At 50.6% G+C, this 26303-nt stretch overlaps 1 protein-coding gene across 3 annotated transcripts in view; it reads right to left on the bottom strand.

Annotated features, from left to right (window-relative positions):
• JADE2 (jade family PHD finger 2) overlaps positions 1-26303 on the bottom strand; it is a 75229-nt gene that overhangs the window by 24868 nt on the left and 24058 nt on the right. For all 3 annotated transcript variants that reach the window (XM_063168690.1, XM_063168689.1, XM_063168688.1), the window contains 2 exons: positions 11953-12122; positions 2058-2269 (listed from right to left, as the gene is read on the bottom strand). In XM_063168690.1, the coding sequence (XP_063024760.1) occupies positions 2058-2269; positions 11953-12122 (382 nt within the window). The remainder of the gene's footprint in view (positions 1-2057; positions 2270-11952; positions 12123-26303) is intronic.

Raw genomic sequence — 26303 nt, 5'->3', positions numbered from 1 at the left:
TTCCCCAAAAGCAGGAGGCCCACAGACTCCCTCCAGCAAGAGCCTGAAGCATTAGCACTCAATTCTAAAAATAAAATTATTTTCCTCCAGGCAGCAAAATAAAATGAAATCCCACGCTCACACAGTGGGGAAGCTGGGACAGAAACCCTGCGATGTGAGACTGCACTGGTGGAGCTGGAAGGTCCAACCACTCCCCAGACAAAGCAGAGGGGGAGGAGGAGGAAGCTGGGGGTCCTGTGCAAGCCCACCCCTCTGGTGAGCACAGGACTGCAGACCCACATCCCACCCAGCCCTCTGCCAAGCCTTGCACACAGTGCTGGTCACCTGAATGTGCTAAAGATCCCACTGGGGTTCCATAAGTGGTGTAAAGAAGAATAAGCATATTAAAGGACAAGAGATATAAAATAAAATATCCCAGAGACCAGAGAATAACGAGGAAGGGACACCTCATCCTCTGGTTGAGTGTGTCTGTGGGCACTTATAAATGGCTGGGGGTAAGAAAGTTGCCCCAAATCTCAGGCTGCCCTAAATCCATGGGACTTGGAGCAACCTAGATAGTGAAGGTGTTCCTGGGTTTTCCTCTTTCTTGATGAAGGCTGGGGTTTCCCACAGCTTCCTCAGCCACTATTTGTGGTGGAAACTGATCCTTCTGTTTTGGTTGCAAGGTGCTTTTGCCCTTCTCATTCCCTGAGAGTTCATTACTCCTTGACTGAAGCAGTGACAGCCACTGCAAGCCCTCACTCCTTCAGGGGACTGTGCCAGTAAAAATTTCAACCTCTTTCATTTTCAGAAGTTTCAGCAAATTCAGATTGCAATGCTGGGAAGTACAAAGATAGAGGAGATAAGGTAAAACTTCCTGTTAGTTTCTACTTTCTTACTCCCAGATAGGGGTAAGAAAATAAGAAAAGCAAATTTGCTGTCTGCCAGCTATCCAAGACCCCACTGCTGAACCCACTCCTCTGGAGCTGCACTTGGGATCCACAAGGAAAGTTTACCAGGTGTCTGCAGCAGCCCAAGGGAAGGGATGGGAGGAACCCAGAGGAGGAGGGTCTCAGGGCTTCTGCTGGTCACGGGGATCCCAAGATACATCAGAAAGTCTCTTTTCCCAGCCTGGCCATCGAAGAAGGAGTCAGAATTCTTCTGTTCTCATTCTCAAGGTTGTTTATATTATTAAGAAATCGATGCCATTCTTTCTCCAACCCACTGCAGGTCTGTCTGGCAGGCTGGGTTGAGGCACACTGGCCACCCTTGGGGTGGTGTTATATTTCATACTAAAAACTATGTGTACATTATTTACCATAACTTCCCCATACCTATCACCTATGTTAGACAGTGAGCTTCTACCTTAAACCCATCCAAAAGTGCCACCATCACAGGAGAAGATGGAGGCCAAGAAGAAGGAGAAAGGCTGGACAGGCCCAGATTCCTCCATCTTGCCTCCTGAACCCCCATTCTAAAAAAATCCCAAAAAAATCTATTTTTCACCTCATCATCAACTATTATTCCACTTAAACTCTCTTGACTTGTAATTCTTCATATAAAGGTTGGTAATTGCTTTTTCCAAGGGTTAAATCAAAGGCACAGGGGGGGTCTTGGGCTCTGTGCCAAGGTCTCTGAGCCCCCCGGGCAGGGTCTTGAGCCCTCCAGGGCAGCCAGAGGAATTTCCTGTGTTCCAACAAGAGGGTACCAGAGCGTGATGAGCAGAGCCACGTGCTGCCACCCTGCTCCACCCCAGGGCACACCTGGTGCATGCAGAACACCATTTCAGTGCCATCCTCACCATCTCAGTGCTGTCCATCCACCAGGGCTCACCTGGTGCACGCAGACACTGCACTTGTCACAGAGCACCATCTCAGTGCCATGCTCCCCCCAGGGCTCACCTGGTGCACACAGACACTGCACTTGTCACAGAGCACCATCTCTGTGCCATCCTGCCCCCAGGGCTCACCTGGTGCACACAGACACTGCACTTGTCACAGAACACCATCTCTGTGCCATCCTGGCCCCAGGGCTCACCTGGTGCACACAGACATTGCCATCCTGCCCCCAGGGCTCACCTGGTGCACACAGACATTGCACTTGTCACAGAACACCATCTCGTTGCCGTCCTCCCCCTCGGGCGAGCGGCACACGTCGCACACCACGTCCTCGTCGTACTCGATGCCCAGGCCCTCCTCGGTCTCGATGGCCATGTTCATGTTCTCATAGCACATGGTCTCCAGCTCCTCCAGCACTCGCTCCAGGGTGGGCTCGTCCAGCTCAGGCTTTTCTGCAAGGCACAAGGCAGAGAGTGAAGGCAGAGAGTGAAGGCAGAGCCACCAAAGCAGCTCCAGTACAGGCGCCCATCCACCTTCAGGCAGCGTTTGACCAGGGGCTGAGCATTTCAGATGGAAACTCAAGAGCAAATCCACAGCCAGGGTGAAAAGGCTGCTCCTACCTCAGGATGCAGTTTGTATTTCATAGACAGTAACAAAATATTGCTGCTGGCTGAGAGGAGGGAAACCCATTCAGCTGAAGCAATGCGGATAATTGGGGCTGACAGTTTAAATGTTCAAGGAGACAAGTTGTGCAAAGATGCTTTTTGCAGAGAGGGCTCAGACAAGCTTTGGCAACACAAAGTCAGTGCTTTAATTGTTAAAACTGAAAATTGACCATTTTAAGGCCAATTAAACAGAAATATAAAACTGAAGCCAAAGGCAGAAACTGAGCATAAATGAGGGGGGTATTTTTGTGTTTGGGTTTAGTGAAATCAGGAGGTCAGACCCAGGTGGGTCTTTTATTCCCCCCTCACCAGGACCTTTAATGGAGAGAGGTGGTAGAGATGCTTTACCAGAGCTTTCTCCACAGAGACAACCAGGAGTGTGAGGTCAATAACCAGCAGAGGTTTTTTAGAGCAGCAGCCTCTAGGAGAGAGACATCCAGCTGCCTTTAGACAGGACATGCTGCTGCCCTGTCTACACCACCCAAAATGGTGCCACACAGAGGGCTTGCCCCAGAAGTGCTGCCTCCCACCTGCACACAAAGATCCTGGTGCCACAAATGCAATGTGAGGTCACTCTACGCAAGGAAGAAAATCTGTCAGGAGCAGGGGTGAGGTTCTCCATGAAGGGTTAGAGGCAGAATTAAGCCCCCATCACACCCTGTGTCCCAATCAGCTCTATGTCATCAGAGAAGGGATGGGGACAACAGAAGCACCAGCAGGATGCAATACAAAATCATCAGACTTTGTAGTTCATTAGTGTGAAATATCCACAACTGGCCAGACAGTGAAGAAGCCTGACCCAAACTGCTGTCCACCCTCCTTGCTGCAAAGCAATGGAAGAAAATACTTCATTTATAAGCAGAGATGGGGAAAAAGGGCCCGAGGAAGAATCCATAAGGACCAGTTACTAATGAAGTGTTCAGTGAAAATTTTGGCATCCTGGTCATCTCTCAAGCCACAGTGTGATGCCCCTGTCCTGGGCTGAACTCTGGGCTGCTCCAAGGCCCCAAGGGATGGGTTGCAGGGGAACCAGCACCTCAAGCTGGATGGGGCTGTCAGAGGCTGCATCTTTCCCCCCATAGCCACTGATCAACCGAAAAAACTCTGTCAAGGGGGAAAGCACCACGTAGGCGAGCTCGGCAAGCACACACACCATTGTCTGCCTTTTTAAGCTCTTCCCCAATGCTTCACTGGCACGGTTTCCCTTGGCTTGACAAGTCCCTGCAAACATCCAGCCTGGCATTTTACACGTCTATGTGGAGTCTGAGATACCATCTAAGACAGACAACACTGCTCCCTATCTCAGCCCTTGCAGGAGCTGGGGCTGCTGTGCTGCAGCGTGCCAAGGAACCTGCTGATACCTGCTGGATCCCGCAGCAGCCCCGCTATGGGTGTGGGATCTGAGCCCCAGGCTGGCACAGGCTGCCTGGGGCTCTGCAGCTCAGCAATGTGGAGCATCCTGCACCAGCACAGCGAGTTCTGAGCACCAGGGCTGGGATGGAGCCTCCATCCTGCTCTTGGCACCGCTCCGGTTGGATGTCATGGAAACGTGGAAGGGTTGAGCTTGGAAGGGACCTTAAAGATCTTCCTGTTCCAGCCTCCCCTCCATGGGCAGGGACAAATTCCACGAGACCACGCTGCTCCAAGTGTTCCCTTGAACACTTCCAGCCACAGCTTCTCTGGGTAACCTGTGCCAGAGCCTCTCAACGCTCACAGGGAAAAATTTATTTCCAATATCTAATCTAAATCAATCCACTTTTAACTCAAAGCCATTCCCCCTTGTCCTGTCATTGTCTGCATGCTACAGAGAAAGTCAGAGCATTATTTTTGCCTTATTGGAGTCCCTTTACAAACACACCACCCGAGGTGCACTTGCTCAATGTGACTTTATGTGAATATTAAACCAGTCCAGCAAGAATATCCTCCTCTTGGTCAGGGTTTAAACTCCCCATCTAGGACTATGAGCCTGGGCACCAGAGTGCCAGTCTGGAGTTACTCCATTCCTCCCAACATTTCAGGCTCTGCTCTTCTGCAAAGCAAAACGATCATCAAGGTGCTCCCAGTGCTTTTCCCCATACACTCTCCAGAGCTGCCCTGTGCTAATGGGAGAGGGCAGGCAGAGAGCTGGCAGCTGCAGGCAGCATGAGGAAGGAAAGGGAGGGGGTTTTCCACAGGAATCAAGAACTCAACCTTGCCCAGGGTCAGGATCATGCTGGCATTGCCACCGTTCCACTTCACCTCGAGTGGAAAGAAGCACCACCTCCTGAATTTTCCACCAGCACCTGCCTAACCCTGGGGAGAAAGTCCATGCTGATCCCAAAATTCCTGCCAGAGGAAGGGCAGAGGGAGAGCAGTGCCTTGGTGGGGTTCCAGCATGCAGCTATTGCAGCCCTAGATGGGAGTATGGATCTCACACACACTCACACACACAGAGGCACTCTCCCACTCCATTTAGGTGTAATTACATCAGGAATGTGTTTGCCAAGCCTCATCCCAAACACCTCGGAGCTCATTGAATTGACAATTGCACTTGATGGGGATGAAGCGATTAATCGTTTGTGCAACACTAAACAATGGGGCCTGGGGGTGAAGTGCTTTTTCCATTTGTGCTCCATTTATCTCCTTCTGTATCGCATGAAGTTTGTGCTACTGAACTCCATTCATAAAATTGTCATCTTTCTGGCTGCAAAAGCTCTCTCTTTATTGATCGTGGCCAGCTAAACAGCAAACAAAAATATCCTCCACCAAAACACTCCCTGTGTGCACATGCACAAGTGACACTATTATGGTCCCCAGAGAAGGAAAGCAAAGACAGACAACTGATATTGGCTAGAGTTAACAAATCCAGTGATGTCCACATTTGGGACCATCCCCACATCAGCAGACTCTACCTGATGACCAAGAGAACAGTATTTACATCTGGTGGTGTCAAGGTCTTAGGCAAGAAAACATAGTTATTCTGAGCCCCCACAGAAGACAGCAGCGATAGTCATAAACTTCACAGTTTGTCTGGAGGGACACAGGCAGATGTGAGGCTTCAATCCCGTGCCAATATAATCCCTGGCTATTTAGCTCAAAACACTGACACAGGGGGAGAATGCGCCATCACCCCTTCCAGGAGGCCACCCACACCCTTTCCCCATTAACACTGAGCTCATTAACCATGATGGGCTTTGATGTGGCCACCCAGCCTCCCCGGAACAGCCCAGTATTGCCCCACAGTGGGAAGGGTGTAATCCAGGGAATGTGCCTCCCACAGCATCTCAGAGGAGAAATCTGTCCCCTGCTTGCACAGGGCAGGATGCTGCAGGGCAGCACCTTCCCAGCTAAGGGAAGCACCAGAAAATGGGATTTCTTCAGAAATGGAGGAGAATGACAGATAATGATGCACTACAGGAGGTCTCCGGATCCGATTCATGAAAAGAAAACATGAAAGAACTTTGCTCCAAGCAATAAAGTCATCTCTGTGTGTCTGTCAGGGTCTGCAGTGATCCCTGCAGCTCCTCAGCATCCCCATCACCCCAGGAGCTCCCAAGTGCACAGCTCAGCCCTTCCAACTGCCCACACAGCACCTGAAACACGGAATTTTAACCCTGTGTCCCAAAGGAACTGGGGTTACTGGGCTGGCCCTGCAGCCACAGAGCCACGCTGGGGAGAAGCACCAGGCAATTCCTCCACACAACACCGCCCTCCCTACAATTATTCCTGTAATATTGTAATTTATGTGGCATGAAGGAGCAATATTCTTCTGCTAAATGAATTCTCAGCTACTCCTTGTCATGGTGGGAGCCAACCCACTGCGAGGGGAGGAAAAAAATAGCTGGAGAGCCACCTTTCACAAAATAGAGACTATTTCTGACTGAACTGTGCTCCATTAATATCAATTTACTGAAACAATAAATCCTTTCCCCCTGTGAAGAACACCTGGAGACAGAAACAGCTCATGAACAAACAGCTATCAGGAGTGCAGGCTGTGCCATTCACTGATTCACAGACTATAAACCTGGGAGTCTGCTTTTCAGGAAAGATAGATAGATAGATAGATAGATAGATAGATAGATAGATAGATAGATAGATAGATAGATAGATAGATAGATAGATATACACACATATATTTATATATTATATAAGTATAATTAATACTTTAATTATATTATAACATATATATTAATATAATAAATATAATATATTTATTATATTAATATATAATAAAATGTATTTCTATATATTAAAAAGAAGTAAAATTACTGCTTTTTAAAATTATAATTAAAAAGGGAAAGCAACTGTGAGGTGATGTAGGCTTGTCTCTGACTATCTTTGCAAACCTGAGGTGAAAGAATGACAGGTCCCTGATGGGCTGGGGTGTTCACACATGGTACAGGGACCACACACTGCAGGAATCTCCTTCCAGCTCCCTGGCCCTCCAGCTCGCCCTGGGCAAGCCACTTCAAACCCGTCTGCTTTGTCACCTGTGGGGACACCAGCCACCTGTGTGCTCTTGTGGGGACACCAGCCACCCTGCCCCGGGCTGAGTGCCCCCTGGGCATCCTGCGGGGACATCAGGGGATGGCAGCCAACCAACCCCCTGAGCACCACAGCAGAGCACTGGGACTCCCAGAGCCACCTCCATCCCACCACCTGCAGCCACACAGCCCTTGGACCATGCAGCAACTGTACATCAATCTTTTATCAGTGTTATTTATAAACAGACCCCGCGTGCAAAGCGTGACCAACACACAAACGGTGAACTGAGCATCCACAGCGAAACCTCCAGACATTTTGTTACAAACACAGCCTGCTAATGCACTTAAAAGATTTACAGGAACCAATTATCACCCTTTCTGCCACCCACCGACATCAATTATTGCTCAAATTTAAGATGATGACAAAATGTTTCAGAAGGCACTTTGGAAGCTGCAGCGATGCTGGGCTCTGACAGGGCTGTCCTGGAGCACTCCTGATGAAAGCCTCCTCACCCCCATCAGCAGCAGAGCTGGAGTGCTGCTGGAAACTGCTGCAATTACTGCCAGGAATTATGGAAACAGCACAACAGGGACTTGATGTAAAAACTGATTGTGCTGACAACGTGGAGGGAAAATGTCCCACTGATCTCCCACCCTGCTAATCCATACATTAATACATCACATACAAACTATTAATACAGTCATTTACATGTGGTATTGATTATCTGTATCTCTGAGGAGATAAATAAGCTCAGATCCAGAGGCTTGTGATGTTTTAACAGAGGGGAATGGCTTCAAACTGACAGAGGGCAGGTTTAGATTGGATATCAGGAAGAAATTCTTCCCTGTGAGGGTGGGGAGGCCCTGGCACAGGGTGCCCAGAGAAGCTGTCACTGTCCCATCCCTTGGAAGTGTCCAAGGCCAGGTTGGATGGGGTTTGGAGCAACCTGGGGCAGTGGAAGCTGTCCCTGCCCATTGCAGGGGGTGGGAATGGGATGAGCTTTAAGGTCCCTTCCAAACCAAACCATTCCACAATTCTGTCCTGGCGTGTCCTGCACGGCGGGACATGGACACACGGTGGTGGGCAGCAGCTGCCAACAGGCTGTGCCTGGGGAGTGCCAGCTCCTGCCTCAGGGGGAGAAAGGGGCTCCCAGAATCCCAGAAGGATGCAGTGGGATGGGAGCAGCCTCAGAGTGTGACACCCAGGAATGGCAGGGTGGGAAGGAGCCACTCTGTGAGGAGCAGGAGTGACAGCACCCTCTGCTCCACCGAGCACATCGTGCCCAGGGCACCCCACTGACTGCAGCTTCCTTCACATCTACTCGACCAATCTCACCTCCAGCAGGGAGGGATCAGCTCATTAGCACACAGACACATCTCAAGCATGCAAGCACTGAATTCCACCCGGAGCTTCAAAAGCAATCCATGTGACCTTTGCATGTTCCTGCCATAAAATACCAGGAACACCTCCAGCTCCAAAGATAGAAGCTGTGGTGGGCATATGTGAGCAGAATACACCATATGGATTAAGTCAAGGGAATACTTAGAAATGTCGACTCTGCCTTCAGCAAAATTGATTCTGACAACAATTTCAGCAATTTCTTGAGGATTTTCCGTGTGTTTATGAAGTGTCCATCACTGCAAAAGGATCTTTCAGCCTTGCTCTTTGAAGTCTCTCTAGCTGCACTCTTACAATAGCTTTGGATTTAGTAGAGATCACAAAACACGGCATAAAATGTTAATGTAAAAATGAAGATTTATGGCATGGCTGCTGTCTAAAAGGACAGGCCTGTGCTGCCTGAAGTGGCATGGACATTAATCTGGCTCCAGGCTCCATTCAGTCTTCTTCAGATCCACTTTTTTTACAATCTCATATTGCAGCAGCAACAAATAAAACACTTAGGCATGCCTAAATACTGACTTCATCTCTAGGACACAAAGGTTCTTTAAACAGCACATTTCCATCGAGTACAGCAACAGCTACTGAGGCATCTTACTAGGGGGTTTAAAACTATTTAAAGCTGTTTCATGTTTGAAACTTTTGCTTTTCATGTGAAACCTTTGCTTTCTGGAGCAATTCCACTTAATTGGGAGAGGAGTCAGCAGGCAGAATGCAGAGAGCTGGAGCTATCTGGAGGTTTATCTGATCTTGGTGATAAAATTCCATCCCTGGGGTGACCTAAAAAGGACTGGAAAAGGCATGTGCTGTGTGCTACGTAGAGCCACAAAAGGCGAGCTGGATGATCTCATAGGTGTTTTCCAGCTCTCCTCCCCACACATCCTCAGGAGCCAGTCAGAGATCTGGATCCTTCTTTGTCATTAAATATTTTGGGAATGACATACTGTGCCCCTGCACAGCCCAGTGACAACAGTTCAGCCAAACACCCATGAAGAATTTAAACTTCTGCCTACCTCCTAAATTAAGGCGGGCAGATAACTCCTGGCTCCTCTGAATGGGAGGACAGGCTGCCATTCTCTAGCTAAGTCATGTTAATGATCTTGGAGATTAGCAAAGCAGGTTTGGAGATCTCAGGGAGTCATTAACAGTGTCATTAATGTCAAGGGCTTCCGGGAGAAAGAGCTATTTATGGACTGCCTTGGGTGCTGAAGGGCACCCAAATCCCATCCTGGCTTTTCCCATCTGGGAAGCAGAGGGAGCAAAGCCCTGCTCTGGCCCAGCCTAGGAGCTGAGCAGCAACAGATTTGCCACAGCTTTCCTCTACGAGCACCCAAACCCCATCACTTCCATGGGCAGGAAGACGCATCCCCTCAAAGAAGCACAATGACCTCCAGGCTCCACAGCAGGCACAGCTCCCAAGGGTGATGTGACCATGGCCCTGCAGCCAGGAGCACCAACTCCCATCCAGCTTCCCACCTGCCAAACCCCCAGCTCCCCACAGCAGCAGGGATGGGGCATTATCAAAGCCACATCTCTTCCAAGTCACTGGAAAAAATGTACCACAAGTAGAGAATTTGGGAGGAGTGGGGAAGGGGGAAAGATACCAGAATCTATTGGGTTGAAGCTGTATCTGCAGTGGATTTCACATGCCAAACATTGGTTTTCAAAGCTACTCTCTCCCCAGCATATTTAAGGCTCAGCCAGTAATGACAGAGCCTCCTCAGTGACAGGAATGGGCTGGAGAAGCAGGAATGGACAGGAAAGGGCAGTGATGCTCTCTGCACCACCACTGCTGGGATCACCTCAGTCCTATCACCATCTAGAGCTGGTGATGGCAGGAAGGCTCAAGGGCTTCCTCAGACGCTGTGGTTTCATCCAGCCTGGACAAACATCTCCTAAGGACACTCCTTGGAAAAGGTGACTGGCTGATAAACAGTGAGATGGAGGGGAAAAAATGCAGCTTGCTCAGAATGACTGGGGGTCAGCACAAAGCACTGCCTGTGTCCTGACCTGGGATGGATTCCCTGGGATGCTGAGGTGCCAGCCACACCAAGAGCAGGGCTATGGCTGGGATAAAGCTCAGCCTAAACCTCCCCTCCTAAACTCAACTCACTCCCAAGGCAGAGCTGCTGGAGAAGCTGCCCCTCTAACCCAGCACTCGTGGGGTTGGCACCTCCCAGCCCAAAGGTGACATGGGGACAGCCAGCTCCTGTCTGGCCTGGGGCAGGACCTTCCAACTGTCTCCACCTTCCATCACCCCTGGAGCTCCACAGCTGGAAACCGCATTTGAAACAGAATACTCTGAAGAAATAATAAAGCAAGGCAAATTTAATCCAACTGAGCTGGAGAAGCCAAATCTCTGCCCACTTCATTTCTAGAGACTTGTAAAATACATACAAGAGGAAGTGGAAATAGAGACAATGCTTCTCTGGAGCCCAGAGACATTCTGGTGGCCCTGCAGCTGTGGAGATGGTGAGGGAAATGTAGCAGGGGGTACAGTGAAGGCACAGTGAGGTCAGAATGATGCCCAGTGTGGTTGAAGGTGGTTTCTTGATGCAGCAACAGCAGCTGTGCATAGTTAGGAAGGATGGATCCTCTGAAAGTCCTGAGCAGGACTGAGGCACTTGGCTCTATCCAGCAGCACCCTCTGCTCAGCACAAGGACTTCAGTGCAGCTCCAGTGCCTCAGAACCTGTGTGTGCTAATGACAGAGCTGGGGCTGCTGATACAGGAGCAGCTAATGAGGGCAGAACTGACTTGTGACTTCTACAGGCTCCACAGTGTTGAGATTATGGGAAATCCAATATACAGGATACCTATACCAGATATTCACACAAACTGTGAAAGCAGCTTCTAAAACTCCCTCAAGGTCACGGTAACAAAATTTCATTGTAAACCATGAGTACACAAGAAGGACAGATCTTCCAAAACCAACATCAGTCACTGTCATGGCCAACTTCTGAGCTTGTCTGTGCTCCATGCAAGCTCACTGAACTGCATCTTCCTGACCTCATCCTGAATCCTGCTGCAGCCCTCAATCAGCTGCCTGGGAGAACCCTCCTGCTCCACAGGGCACTGTCCCATCTGCTCAAGCACCTGTAAAATCCTTTCTCCCACTCCTGAAAGGCCTCTGCCACCAGGCCTAACCCTTCATGCAGGCACACTTGAGCCCTCACTGACCTCTCAAGGTGAATGCTTTACTGAGGTATTGCTCTTACCTGCAGGGCAGCAGCCACACCACAGCAACGCTTCCCTAACAAGGACTGGAAAATCCCTCCACAGTCTGGCAGGGCTACACACACCCAGGGGTCTGTGCCAACAAATCTGCCCAGCAGACCATGCTAAGCTAGTGCCAGTGGTCAAATTCCAAGCTCAGGTAGTTGCACTTGACTAAAATCCACTAAAGGATTTGAAGAATGTGCAGTGATATAACAGCAGTGATGCAGGCAATGTTAGGCTGTGATATCTAGAGAATGCCTGGAACAAGAAACAAGCAGGACCAGGCTTTCTGACAGTTCTTCTTCAAGGCTTTTAGTTCCACATGTTTACTCAAAAATGCCCACTGTGGGACAGCCAGGGCAGAAAGAAAACAAAGGCAGCAATACTCACCCATCTCCTTGAGCTCCATGTTAACAAGCTCCAACCAGCAGGCATCGAGCTCGTCCAGGTCATAGCGGCTCATGCCCTGCAGGTAAGTCCTTGTAGCCTCTGAGATCTCAGAGCCAGGCAGGCTGCTGGGTGAAACCTGTGAGAGTGAGCTCTCCAGCTGGGGGATGATCCTGGAAGAAAAGAAGGGGAGGTTCAGAAAGAGCTACAACTCAGAAAAATATCCTGTTTCTTGCCATGGAGGGTGAGAGCACACTGGGCACCTGACTCTGTGAAGGAAAACAAAGCCACTGCACCTAAAGTCAATCCAAGCACTGACAGATAGCCTCAAGAGAGTAACTACAGCACCCTCCCATTCACCCTCAGTAATTACTCTTTACATGAGAAAAATGAGGTGCAGTGGAGATGATGCTCCAAGCACTGACAGCAAACCCCCCCAGGCATTACCTGCTCCATGAACACCTCCACTGTGCCATACAATCAGTGCTACATCCTCTGGGCAGCTCTTTGGCACTGGGGAACATCCCATGGTGGCCCGTGAGATTTGTTCTGAGTGCTCTCTAATCACAACCACGGGGATGGGGAGAGGAGCTGCCTCGTGTGCTGCAAACTCCCTGCACAGAGAGGAACCAGGCTCTGGCTGTCAGCAATTCTGCCTTTCCCTGGCAGCTCTGCAGCAATATGCATGAGACTTGCCATGCACATGTCAGCAGTGTCACGCCTCATGACATGCAGGCAGAGGACAGGCTGGAAATGAGAAGCAGCCTGTGGTGCCAGCTGACACATCTCAGAGAGGCTGGGAGCTGGAGCTTGCTGCAGGATTTGCACAGCTCACATTTCCTCCCTGAAATCCACCTCCTGGCACAGAGAGCAAGCCAGAAAGACGCTGCAAAGAAACAGCAACCAAACACACCTCACTGCAGCACAGCTTCTCCCCATGCAGAGCTGGAGGACCCAGCCCTGCTCTTGCACCAGGGCCAGCTGGGAAGGCTGCTGGTCCCTGCAAGACTTTTATCTGCCTTCTGTTCTGCTAATGTCAGAGCATTGAGTGCCTTGTGCTCTGGGATGTGTCTGGGGCAGAGCCATGGTGTCCATCACAGAACCAGATGAGCTGTGGTACCAGGTGCTCCAAGGTCTGTATGTGCCAGGGAGAGACACCTGAGCCCAGCTGTCCTTGGGAATGAGACCCTGCCTGCCTTGCCAAGGTTGGGAAGGAAATCTGTGGCAGGGCAGGAAAATGAACCTGGAGTTCCTACAGAGCCAGACATGCAGTTTAATTGCTGTCCTCTGTGGTCACAAACACTGGAGGCACTTCCAGAGCCACCAGCAGGAGAAGCATTATGGCTCAGAGAGAAAAACATCAAGAAATGGGTTCTTCTTATCTCTTTTGCTTTACTTGCCCCACAGTAAATTGAAAATAAACATGGACCCAATGTCCAATCTCCAAATTTAAGGTAAAGAATCAAAAAGAGCCACATGGAAGGACAGCTCAGTCCCCACATTTGAGAACAACCTCACTGTAATCCAGGACAGCACTTGGAGATTCACTGACTTCTCTAATGCAGACATTAGAGGGATGCTCCAGCCACAGCTTCAGGACTGGCATCTAAGGAGCTCCCAAACCCTTAAAATCAGAGAATCACACAATAGATGGGTTTGGAGGGAACCTTAAAGATCATCTAGTTCCACCCCTCCCTGCCATGGGTAGGGACAATTTCCACCATCCCAGGTTGCTCCAAGCCCCATCCATCCTGGCCTTGGACACTTCCAGGGATAGAGCAATCAACAGCTTCTCTGGGCAACCTGTGCCAGGGCCTCACCACCCTCACAGGGAAGAATTTCTTCCTAACATCTAATCTAAATCTGCCCTCTGTCAGCTCAAAGCTATTCCTCTCTGTCTAATCACTACATACCTATCTAAAAACTCCCTGTCCAGCCTTTCTTGTAGCCCCTTTAGCCACTGGAAGATGCTATTAACAAAAAAATAGCAGCAAGAGCTGCTGGTATAATGTACAATTGGTTCACATCAGACTGAACCTCTCCTTTTCATGAGCCCAAGTCAGGGTCAGCCCTCACAGAGACAGAACCTGGGTGTGGGAGCAGCCAGGCTGGGCACAGCCTTGTGTTACAGGAGAGAGAAAACCACTCCTCCACCTGCAATGAATGCTTCTGTTGGGGAGAGCTGCCTGAGCAGCACGAGGTCAGGGCCATAAGCCCTCACTAAGCCAAGTTACACAAGCTGCTCACCCCAAAGCCCCTGCAACAGGTGATGCTCTGACACCGAGCCAGCCGCGGATGCTCGGGATGGCAGGAGCAAAGAGCTGCTATTTTTACCCTGGCATGAACCTGCAAAGATTAATGCTCTGTGTACACATCAAAGGAGTACCCTGAACAAGTCATTCACTGCACTGACATCACTGAAATGCACTCAGTGTGATGAGGATGCTGGTGTGACTGGAGCTGTTGTCATCTCATCTCAGGGGTTCCATGCTGTTGTCTCCTTATCACAAAAGCTCCAAACCTTCTTGGTGTTTCTTGTGGGTAGCTCCTCAGAGCACTGACTCTTTCTTCTCCACAAAGCAGCCAACTGACTCCAACCCCTGCCCAACCAGCCACCCCACTCTTTTATAGCACTCTTCTTCTCTTTGGGTACAGCTGTGGCCTGTTAAAGTCAGGCCTGTTCCTAATCTTTGGTAATTGGCCCAGCAGGAACTCCTTACGGGTGAGATTACTTTCTACACTATCTTTATTTTCTTATATTCTGTCCCCCTACATGGAGCAACCCCTTGGGGTTACCTCACACAGTGCATCCAGTACTACCCACCAAGAGGGGTGTGTGGGACCAGCCCCTGCCTGAGCCTGGGCACATCCACTCCCACCTGCGCACACAGCTCCACCTCCTTTCTGCAGGAATCTCGTGGAGAAGTTTTGCTGAACCTGATGCTCAGGGACAGGAGACAAGTGACAGTCACCTCGAGTCATGTACCCCCCTCCCCAGTGCTCCCAATATCCCCAAACCTGGATTCATTTAGACTCTCAAACCTGGATTCATGTTTAGAGTCTCAGACTTGGATTTATGTTTAGACTCTCAAACCTGGATTCATGTTCAGACTCTCAAACCTGGATTCATGTTTAGACTCTCAGACCTGGATTCATGTTTAGACTATCAAACCTGGATTCATGTTCAGACTCTCAAACCTGGATTCATGTTCAGACTCTCAAACCTGGATTTATGTTCAGAGTCTCAAACCTGGACTCATGTTCAGACTCTCAAACCTGGATTCATGTTTAGACTCTCAGACCTGGATTCATGTTTAGACTATCAAACCTGGATTCATGTTCAGACTCTCAAACCTGGATTTATGTTCAGACTCTCAAACCTGGATTCATGTTCAGAGTCTCAAACCTGGACTCATGTTCAGACTCTCAGGTCCTGGCTGTGCACAGTCCCTGGTGATGCAGAAAGCACAGGGAGCTCAGGGGCTCACTGATGGTAGCAGCTCCACCAGTGCTCAGTGTCTAGCTCTTTCTGACACTGTAATTAAATGCAGTTTGCTTTGGTTTAATGGGAACTGGCACTTGTAGAGGGACATTTTGCCTCTCACCACGTCACTGATGATGAAGATCAAGGTAATGAAGATACCAACATCTAACAAGCTGACCAGCACTCTGTTAAAGGTTTGAAACATGCCAGTGCAGGGATGGCAGGTGCCTCTCCCCATCTGGGAGTGCAGGGATCAGGGAGGGATGATCAGGTGCTGCAGCTCTCAGCACTTTCCTACAAGGAATAAGCATTAATATGAAAAGTATCTTCCTAAGAGGATCACTAAACTTTACTTTTGAAGTTTCCTCCCCATAACCCCATGCTGGTCTGGCAGCAAGGGCTGGGATCCCCTGGAGTTAATTCAGGCTTGGGGATGCTGGGATATGTTCATGCCATTTTCTCACCATTTCAAATACCAGCAAACAGAGGAGGTCAGAAATGAAGAAACTGAAATAGCTGCTAAATTATTTTTTATACAGTGAAAAACTTGTATAACCCTATGAAGACCTGCTGGAAGCCTGGTCCAGATCAACTCCCTGACTCATCTGCAGCACTCAGTTAAACACACAAGGGTTTTATGGCTTGCCAACAGTTCAGCAAACCCCAGGAGAGCCTGTGCCTGCTCCCATGAGCACTGCTCCCACCCCGAGGGGAGCTGGAGGCTGCCAGATGCTGAGGCTCACATGGGGCATCCCAGTGCCCCAGAGATGCACAGCCTGCCACTGATTCCTGCATCTGCTCTGGTGGATAACATCAGGTTCCTAAAAAGCAACCCACTCCTTCCTGACATGTGCTACCACACCTGCAAAGTTCTTCCTGGTGCCGAGATGTAAAGAAGAGTAAGTGCAGTGACAGTGCCTTAGGCCAGGAGGAGCTTTGGAAGGAAGAGATCCTACAGTTTGAGACAAGAGAGCAATCCTTTGGGAAAGACCATGTCCTGCCTCACAGCAATACAGAGAACAGACCAAGCTGGGCACCTTCCTCACCTCCAGCAGCTTCAAGAAACTGGAGCCCAAAAAGTGTTTGTGCTGTCCAAGCACTGCAGTGGAGACATGGCAATAAAAAGGGAACAAAGCCCAGAGGCCGCCCTCAGCAGTGTCTGTCCATCTCCTGCTGGGCTCCAGGAGCTGGGGATGTCATCAGGGCTCTCCTTTTGTGCACAGACAAGTCTTAATCCATTGGGAAACCATGTTCCCAAATTTGCTTGGTGGACAAAGAAATACCCAGGCTGGGTGATGAGGAGTCTGCACAGGAGCCACCAACCCACCCAAATTCACCATCAAGGCAAAGAATCACAGGGGCAAAGCCTCCACCAGGAGCCAGACCATTCACAGAAGCTCAGCTACACAGGAGGAGCATTTACCCCTTTATTTATCCAGTGACACAACATTTTCTTAAAATCCTGTATCCATCAAAGGCTCCTTTAAACGAAGGGCTGAAAATTGGGATCAGCCTGAAAATCACAACAAACCTGAGGCCATTAGTCTGAAAGTGGGTCTCAAGGGCACTTGAGGAAAAGGAGTAAGTGGACCCCAACACTCTTGAGGATCACATCTATCCCTGGAGAAGATTACACTGTAATAAAATATACTCAGCAAATTCCCATGGTTAATCATCTCTGTAAACTGAATGCTTCACTTGGCTGAAGGGAGAAGGCTTTTTTTTCCTATATGCTCCCTTTAATATATCAGAAATAACTAATCCTGCATAGTGTTTCTCATGTAAAAATACTTAATTTTATTACAAGGAAGACATTAGTCAGTAATCTTTTCTTTACCTCCACTCCAGCCTAAATTAGTCTTGTCCAATGTCCATAAATAAAGTCAGCCTAAGAAAGTCAGCGCAAAGACAGCTCTGCCAGCAGCCCTCAGTGCTGATACTGCTCCTACATACTGCTCTGCTTATGGGGAATTCTCCTGTGGCACACAACAGCTTTAAAAGGGCAATTTAAAGGGATTATTTTCACTTTCTGTTTATTAAAAATAGTATCTAGCAGGCCATTTGGACTGGATGCCCCACTTTCTTTTGAACTTAAGCTAACAGATTTTATACATGCTGTTGCCTCTCAACAGCAGAGCAGAATTTAAGCATTTAAGTTAGAAAAAGTGCCTGGGTGAAGGATAGGGCTGGAGATAGTGGTGGATGGCCACAATAATGAGCCACAACCCACACACAAGGGTTTGTGATCCTCAGCATTCCCACTCCCAGATTTACTGACCATGTTACTCCTACTTCTTGTATTTTTATGGCTTCTAGTAAAGGCTATAAAACCATGAGCCAAAAACTACACTCCCAAAACTGGGCTCAAAGACAAGAGGGAAGGCCAAGAAGATAATATATATTTAGATATATAGATAGTATATATTTTAGGTTTTCATTAACTGGCCTGAGGTTCAGACCTGCAAGCAAGCTGGCCTGAGCAGCTGGATGAGCCCAAAAGTGTCTTTAGGCTCACCCAGGGCTTGGTGCTAACAGGTACCTGTGCACTTCACCCTTCCCTCCTTGGCTGAAGATACCCCAGGGAACATCTGGAGCACCCTGGTCACCAGCACAGAGAGTTCAGAGCTCTATGAGCACCCTGCTGGCACAAGGAACCTGACACCAGAGCCCCTGGACCCTGCAGAGGAACCACAGGTACCCAGAGCCTGCCAACACATCCTCCTGTGCATGGAGAAGGGATGCTAGGGGCAGCTGGTCCTGGAGAGGGAGGGAGAGAGGGGACACAGTGCATCTCAACAGGGCACTGTCACCAAACCCTCTTATTTTAAAACAAACAAGAACCCAAAGAGAAGAATGAGATGGCACCACTGGGACCACTCTGTGCAGAAAATAAACTATTTGCAGTATTTCCTTATTGGCTGCTGGAGCCAAAACCCCCTCAAGATTTGGCAACAGCCTCTGAAAATCCATGCAAATTCATCATGCATACATACATCAACAGAGCAGCCACAGGAATGGGAACCTCTGGTCTGGGAAGGGAAGCCTGTGATGGCTGATGGATGAAGGGAAACCTGGATGGCCCCATCTGCCACCCATTCTGCACCATTTGTAGGCTATCTTCATGGCAGGGGCTGCAACAAGCACATTCCTGGCAAAAAAGGCTGATGGAGGGAACTTAACATCAGCTCCTCCCATGCACATCCCTGCTTGGGCACACAGCTCAGTGCCACCAGCAGTCTGTCCCCCCTGCCCTGATGGGCACAGGGCGTGCCTGGGCTGGCACTGCCCTTTGCTACAACCCAAACCTTCCTTTAAGTGCCTGTCCCAAAAACCCACACAGGCAGTGACACACACAGTCCGGCCATGAAGCTCCATTTGCCTTTTGCTGCTGTGCTGAGAGAACAAAGCAGCTGAACCCCAGGAGCATCCAGAAACAGGAGCAGCCGTGCCCAAAATGCACCCCCTGACTGCACAGACACCGGTGCCTGATGCTGAGCTCCCTTTGTGCTGCCTGAGTGGCACAGAGGATGCTCAGGAAGGGTTAATGCAGCTCGCAGCAGCTCCTGCCCTGGTGCCAGCAGCCAGTGAGTGCAGCTCCAGGTGACGTAATGCTGGGTGCTGTGCAGCAATGCTGGCTGGCTGGGCAGGCTGCACTCCCAGCCCTCCTGCTGGATGCCTCGGGGACCCCGGGATGCCTCAGGGACCCCAGCATGTCCCACGGACCCCAGCATGTCCCAGGGACCCCGCTGTCCCCAGCCCAGGACAGGGTGTCCCCTTCAGCTGCCGCTGCTCTTCCCCAGCTGAATTCTGACACTCGGTGCTACCCAGTGAACATCAGAAATTTTCATTATTAAAGCATCCCCAGCCATGGGGAGCATCTGATCCCTGAGCAGCACAGCACAGCTCTGCAGGGCACAGCCAAATTCCTTCCCAGGATCGTTCAAGGGCTCTCTCTTTGGGCTTGGAAATCCCCCTGCGACAATCCCATTCCCATTTCCATGCAGAACTGTTAAGGATGGGGTAAGGTGGCCCCTCCCAGCTGCTGGCAGTTTAGGATTTACATAGGCAGGATCTGGAAGTTTTACAGAAATGCAGCTGAAGCTCCCAATTACAATTAACAGGTGCAGTAAGAAAAATGCTCAGTTGTTCCCTCCCCATCTGAAATCTCCTTCTGTAACAGCCTTTAACCACAGTGGGTCCTTCCAGGCCCCTGGAATAACATAATCCTCTAAGGAGAAAGTGATTCACTCTTCTTTGATGTGATAAAAAGAGGAAAACAAGTGAACAGGAGGCACTAAACAGCCATCTTGTGAAACCCAGACAGCTTTTCCAATTCCATTTTTGAGCTGTTTATCACCACATAAAAAGCCCGATACCCAGCAGACTAGAGGAAGACCAGTGTTGATGTCCCTGTCTTTCTCACATTTATATTCCAGCCTAAATCTCACCGAGATTTAGCTCAACAAATGAATTATTTAAGTTGCAACTCTGATTCAGTGCCCAGAGAATCATTTTGATGTAGATGGCAGCGGGGACCTGGTACAGAAGGATTCAGGTGCAGAGCAGTGTCTGCTTTCCCAAGGCAGAGGAGAGCACCAGAGGGTTCATCTCCACAGCTTCTGAGAGAGGAAAACCAGGGCTGCAGAGACACAGCAATGGCTGGGCAGTGCTTTGCTGGTGGGCTGATTGCAACAACAAAACACAGATGTTTTTCTGGCAGACCAGACAAAAGCAATGTCTGGGCTGAGAGCAAAATGCACACATAATTTCTGATGCTGTGCAAAGATCTTCTCCAGATTCCTTTCCCCCTTTTCTCTCTGTGCCATTCAGCTCTAACAGTGTCGAAGGCAGCAGGGGGACTGTCCCTCCCTGCTGCTGGGAGGTGACACAGCCTGTGCTGCTCTCCTGGCTCTGACACCCAGCAGAACACAGCAAACAGAGCAGCCTCCAGTGCCAGGGCAGCTGCAGGGGATGCTCACACAGCTCCCTGCAGGCAAGCAGGGCAGAGCAGCCCCAGCACCCACAGGTGCTGCTCTCCCCCTTTCCAAGAGCATCCCTGACCCCCCCATGGCCCTTCAGGGTCACACAGCAACCTCCTCCAGACCCAGCCTGCAGGCTGCCAGCGTCCTGCTCATTCCCATTTCAGCAACAGAGGTCTTGGAATTGCTACTGGAGAAGCCAGGGACACTTGAGTGTGTGTTTTCTGGATATAAAAAGACAAAAAAAAAAAAAAAGTTGCTTCTTTATGTAACTTAAGTCAAGCTACTAACATTAAAGCATCTGGAATTAATTATCCCAGCCAGATAATGTTTCCATAATTACTTCAGTAATGCAAACAGCTCCACTTGCCTTTGTATCCACCTACTAATGGAGACCAGAAACAGAAGACATGAGCAATGGAGGCAGCTCTGCACCTGCCAGGGTCTGAGCAGGAGCCACAGCAGACCAAGAACTGCACAAACCCCCTGACACTGTTACTCACAGGGCTGAGTGTGGCAGAGCTCAAAACACAGACACGAGCACAAGATGACAACAACTCCCATCCAGCAGCAGTGTCTGCTCATGGGTCTCCTTAGAGAAACCCAGCCCAGTGCAAGCAAAGCTTTGAGGAATTTGAAAAGGCAGCACCCAGACTCTCTTAATGTGTTCTGGATCACTGAACTGACACTGAACCCTGAAGCACATGAGAACAGCTCTGACACTCCAAGCAGCTCAGAGCCCATCCCAGAGAACAGGGAGGGATCCATCTGCCTCTTCCACCATCCCCTGCAGCTCTGGGTGCACCTCATGAAACCCCAGACTGGTTTGAACTGGCAGAGAGTTTTAAAGGTTCTCTAATCCAAACCCCATGCCATGAGCAGGGACACCTTCAACTAGATCAGATTTTCCAGATCTTCTTCAAGTGCACTGAGAGAAACCACCTGCAGCTCCCCTCCACCTCCCCAAGATGTTAGGAACACAGTGCAGCTCACTTTCCAGCAACACCCCACCTAAATTCTACAAGATTACCCACAGCAGCACCAAGAACTGAGCAGCTGCTCCTGCTGCTGGGCTGTCCCTCTCCTCCCATCACTCTGGAGAGCACTTAAATGCAATAGCTGCTTGCATTGTTCAGAGGGGACCCAAGGTGCCCCAAATCACTGGGAGGTGATTTCATTAGGGCTGTGGTTGCAAGCCCAGCAGTCAGAGCTGCTGGGGTTTGCCTGGCTACACAATAAATCCACGGTTCTGGATGGAGAGCAGAGGCAATGCAGTGAGCTGTGGAGGCTCCCAAGGCTCTACCAAACCAGAGTGGGTCCCAAGAGCTGCAAACCTTGTTACAGAGCAGCAGGAAATCCAGCTCACTCGTTCTATACATTTGCTGCTGAAGTACACTTGACTTTCTGTGTGCTTGATCCAGTATAAACCACAGGCATCCACTGGGAAAATTAGCAAACATTCAAAATAAAAGTCCAAGTGGCTCAGAACGAGGTAAGAACAGGCTGGATTAGCACATTTCCCATAGCAAACTAATAAAGGTGAGGACTTGCTGAAAGCCCACACAAGAACTTGTCAAGCAGAGAGTAAACCTGAAATGATGACAAGTAACAGGCAGAGTAAATCACACTCACTCCTTTGCAAAGCACTCACAGGCACTGGGCACGAGCCAACAACCTCCTGCAGCACCAGTGCCCCCTTCTGCGGCACCAATGTCACCCTGTGCAGCACCAATGCCCCTTCTGCAGCACCAATTCCCTTTCTGCAGCACCAGTGTCCCCCTCTGCAGCACCGGTGCCACCTTACGCAGCACCAATGCCATTCTGTGCAGCACCAGTGCCACCTGTGCAGCACCAGTGCCATTCTGTGCAGCACCAGTGCCCCATTCTGCAGCACCAGTGCCACCTTATGCAGCACCAGTGCCATCTGTGCAGCACCAGTGCCCTCCTCTGCAGCACCAGTGCTACCCTGTGCAGCACCAGTGCCACCCTGTGCAGCACCAGTGCCCCTTCTCAGCACCAGTGCCCCTTCTGCAGCACCAGTGCCATTCTGTGCAGCACCAGTGCCACCTGCGCAGCACCAGTGCCCCCCTCTGCAGCACCGGTGCCTCCTTCTGCAGCACCAGTGCCACCCTGTGCAGCACCAGTGCCACCCTGTGCAGCACCAGTGCCCCTTCTCAGCACCAGTGCCCCTCCTCAGCACCAGTACCACTCTCTGCATGGCCCCGTCCTCTGCTGCCCTGGTGTGATTCATCCCACCCCAAACCAGGTCCCTGAAGCCCCGGCAGGACAGACCACCCTGCGCACAGACCATCCCTCCCCTCTGCCTGCGGGGACAAGGGACGCCTGAGCAGATCTGGCTGGAAACCTCCCTTGGCCAGGGGCAGAGCTGGAGACCAAACTCACTGATGTTACATCACTGGGATTATTTTGCAGCCCTGGATCAGTGCCACTGGCCAGCCCATCCTCACAGCCCAGCTGTCACTGTGGGGGTCCCCAGGAATGGGCAGGCAGGGAGTCTTCCTCTCCCCACACACAGCCCAGGGCTTGTGATCAAAACATTTAGGCCTAGGGCAACTGGGATTTTAATTTCTTTTGATCAGAGCACAGTCTCTGAGGGAAGTGTAGATGTATTTCTGGAGCATACCAGAACCCAGGCACATTCAAGGGCAGGCAGCCACAGAACAGGGATAACCAACCCAAGAAATAGCCCTTTGTAAAATCGCCAGCATGCCATCTGCAAGCTCCTAACTCACACATTTTTCATGATGAGCTGGAGGGAAGGGAAAAAAAAAAAAACAGGGAAAAAAAAAAAAGGATTATGTTAAAAGAAAAAAAAGCTGTGCTCCAAAAGCTCCTCAAACTGCTGCAGAATCCTGCCTGCCCCTTCTGCAGCAAAGCCCAAGGGAAGCAGCTGATGAGTCAACAGCCAGCCTGCGTCGCCGACCGAGGAGAGGAAGTCCAATGTGAGCACTGAGAACAAAGTGTGCTGGTTCATGGAGTACACACTGAGCAGGCAGCCTCGGGGAGCCCTCCCCAGGCTGCAGGATACAGCCTGGCTGCCAGCCAGCACTCCCAGGGGACACGGGGAGGTGACGTCCAGGCATGGCTGGGACATCTGCACCGTGCCACCCTGGTGCCAGGCCAGCCTGGCCGCCTTTCCTCGGGCTGCCACGCTCCACATGCAGCACAGACTGCTCCTGCAGGGGCCCTCTCCCTTTGCTGGGTGTTGTGGGTGCAGCACCCAGCCCTGTGAGGAGGAGCTGAGGTGTCTTCTCAGTGCAAGATGGGGGCAGGGACGTGTCCCAGTCCCACACCCACTGCTGGTGCACCAGTTCACTCCTCTGCCCGCCTCAGCACACTCATCTCCAGCACTGCTTCCCACAGACAGACCTGCTCCGTGTGCCTGCTCTGCCAGGGACACTGGCACCACACAACCACCACCTGCCAGCAATGCACCCCTTGGAAAGAGCGGCTGGAGCTCCTGGAGACGTGGGGGCACCTCCTGATGGGAGTCCAGTAAAGAACAGCCTGGAGGAGATGAACCTGAGTGGGCAGTGCCACACCACCCAGCCCAGAGAGCCCTGCACCACCTGGATGTGCTCCCTGAGCACAGCCTGACCTGTGTGTGGCCATCAGAGAAGGGCAGAGGGGACTGAGGGAGGACAGGACAGGGACGGGGCCGTGGTGCACGGCAGACGGATTGTGCCGGTGCCGCCATCGCCGGCACTCGCCGGGGCTGTGCCTTCCTGTGAGCACAGCACTTTCTGTTTTCTGTTAAAACAGGGCCACAGCGACGATGCAAGTATAGATCTGCAATGCCAAGAATATCTGGGAAGGCTGCCAGCAAGAAGCAGCCTTCCTGCTCGTCCTCCCGCTGTGTGCAAATTCACAGGAAACAGAATCTACAGCACATACTAATGTGGCTTAATGCGAGATCCAAGAGCCACCTTGAGATCCTGCTTGCATCCCTGTCAGCCTGGGGAAGGAGCCACATGCCAAGAACATTAAATCATTAAATAAAGGAGGAAATAAAACCTGCACAGGTGCATAAAATCCCACGTAGGTGCTGCTGCTCTAGGAAGTGATGCTCTGCTATGCAAACTCAACACGCATTGCCACCAGCAGGAAGGGACAAACCCAGGTCCCTGGCACATCCACTGCTCAAAAATGGCTTCACAGCCTCCTACGAGCACCTATCAACCAGCAAAGTCCCTTGGGGTTTGTTATGGTGTGACTCTGGGAATATAAAACTCATCTGACTTTTTCCCATCTTCCCATTTACAACAGGAGAGGTACCCAAAGCCCTGCTGCTCCCAAACTGCTGATAACTCTTGCCCTTATTTTACCTTATTTAATCCTGAGGCTGCACTGAGATGATCCAACTTTGCCTCCAACACCCAACTGCATCCCATAGCAGAATGGGACCTTGCATCTGGATCTCCTCACGCTGGAAATCTCTGTGCCTCTGTTTACACAAGTGTAAAATAACTGCAGAGTTCACAAAGGGGCTGTAAGGCTCAGCTCTGCTCCAAAAAAGCCAGTGGAGATCCTTCCACTATGGTCTCTAGCAGAGGTGGAACACAGCACCAGGGGGATGCAGTGCCACCACCACCCACACTGCAGGTGGGTGACACAGGGCAGGGGATGGCAGCCTGCCTGCCTGCTGCAAGGGAAAGCTGCCCTGGCTGCTCACTGCTCTGATAGCTCCCATCTGACTGCAAGTGCCTTTTATCTCCACACAGGAGCCCTTCAAGCTCTGGGCAATTCTCAGGCCAATAAAATTCTCAGGTTCAAATAAAACCCTTTTGAATAGCCGTGAGCCAGAAGTAATTGTGGAGAGGAAGCAGCTGATCTCCTGTGCTGCCTCTGATGACCCTGGCATCCAGGTGGCTGCCAGCAGCATCCTCCTGAGACAACAAGCCAAGATATGCTGCACCTCTTCCTCCCCTGCTTTCCTCACAACTGCACTGCAATTTGTGCTAACCTAGAAAGGACCCTGGAGTTTAAGGTGGCTCTCAGTGGAGGCATTTGGAGACAGATGCTTTCTGAGGAAAGCATTCCTTAAAATACAGCTCTTGCCTTCTGCCTCTACCCCAGCTTTTGACATTTTACAGCTCCAGGAAAACAAAGTGTTTTAAAAATCTCATTTTCAGCTTTGGAGGCACAAAACCTAGAGCTGGTTTCCAAGCAGCCAGGAGGGAGATAAAAAGAGCAGCAGTGGCTGAGTGCAGGGCACCTTTCGGACAGAGAGCTCCATCTCTGCTCCAACTCATGGCAGCTTTGGGACAACGAGCTCTATCTCTGCTCCATTTCTGCTCCATCTCTGTTCCAACTCACAGCACCTTTGGGACAACGAGCTCCATCTCTGCTCCATCTCTGCTCCATCTCATGACACCTTTGGGACAATGAGCTCCATCTCTGCTCCATCTCATGACACCTCTGGGACAATGAGCTCCATCTCTGCTCCAACTCACAGCACCTTTGGGACAACGAGCTCCATCTCTGCTCCATCTCTGCTCCAACTCATGGCACCTTCCAGACAATGAGCTCCATCTCCAGAGCAGGAAGCAGTTCCCACCCCACAGCACAATCTGCTGGCTGCCCATGGCTCAGCCCAGGATCCAGCTCCTGAGCAGCAGCACCATGGGCTGGCTATTATTTTGCAGACAATGTTTGTCTGCTCACCAGCTCCAGGGGCTCTAGCTTCTTCTCTCCAGCCTCCCCACCTCCCCCTAGGAGTTTCACATGGAAGTGGCTGTCAGAAGTGACAGCATCAGGACTGGATTAGCACAGGCATCCCCCCCTAAGGGCAGGATGCTCTGTCACACCTCTGAGATGGGGAAAGCAGAGCGCTGACAGCGAGGAAGAGCAGCAGCCACTGGGCTCCACAT

Source organism: Melospiza melodia, chromosome 14 (assembly GCF_035770615.1).
Source record: "Melospiza melodia melodia isolate bMelMel2 chromosome 14, bMelMel2.pri, whole genome shotgun sequence".
Taxonomy (NCBI): Eukaryota; Metazoa; Chordata; class Aves; order Passeriformes; family Passerellidae; genus Melospiza; species Melospiza melodia.
The sequence above is the reverse complement of the archived record's forward strand: the minus strand, read 5'-3'. Positions and strand labels throughout refer to the sequence as shown.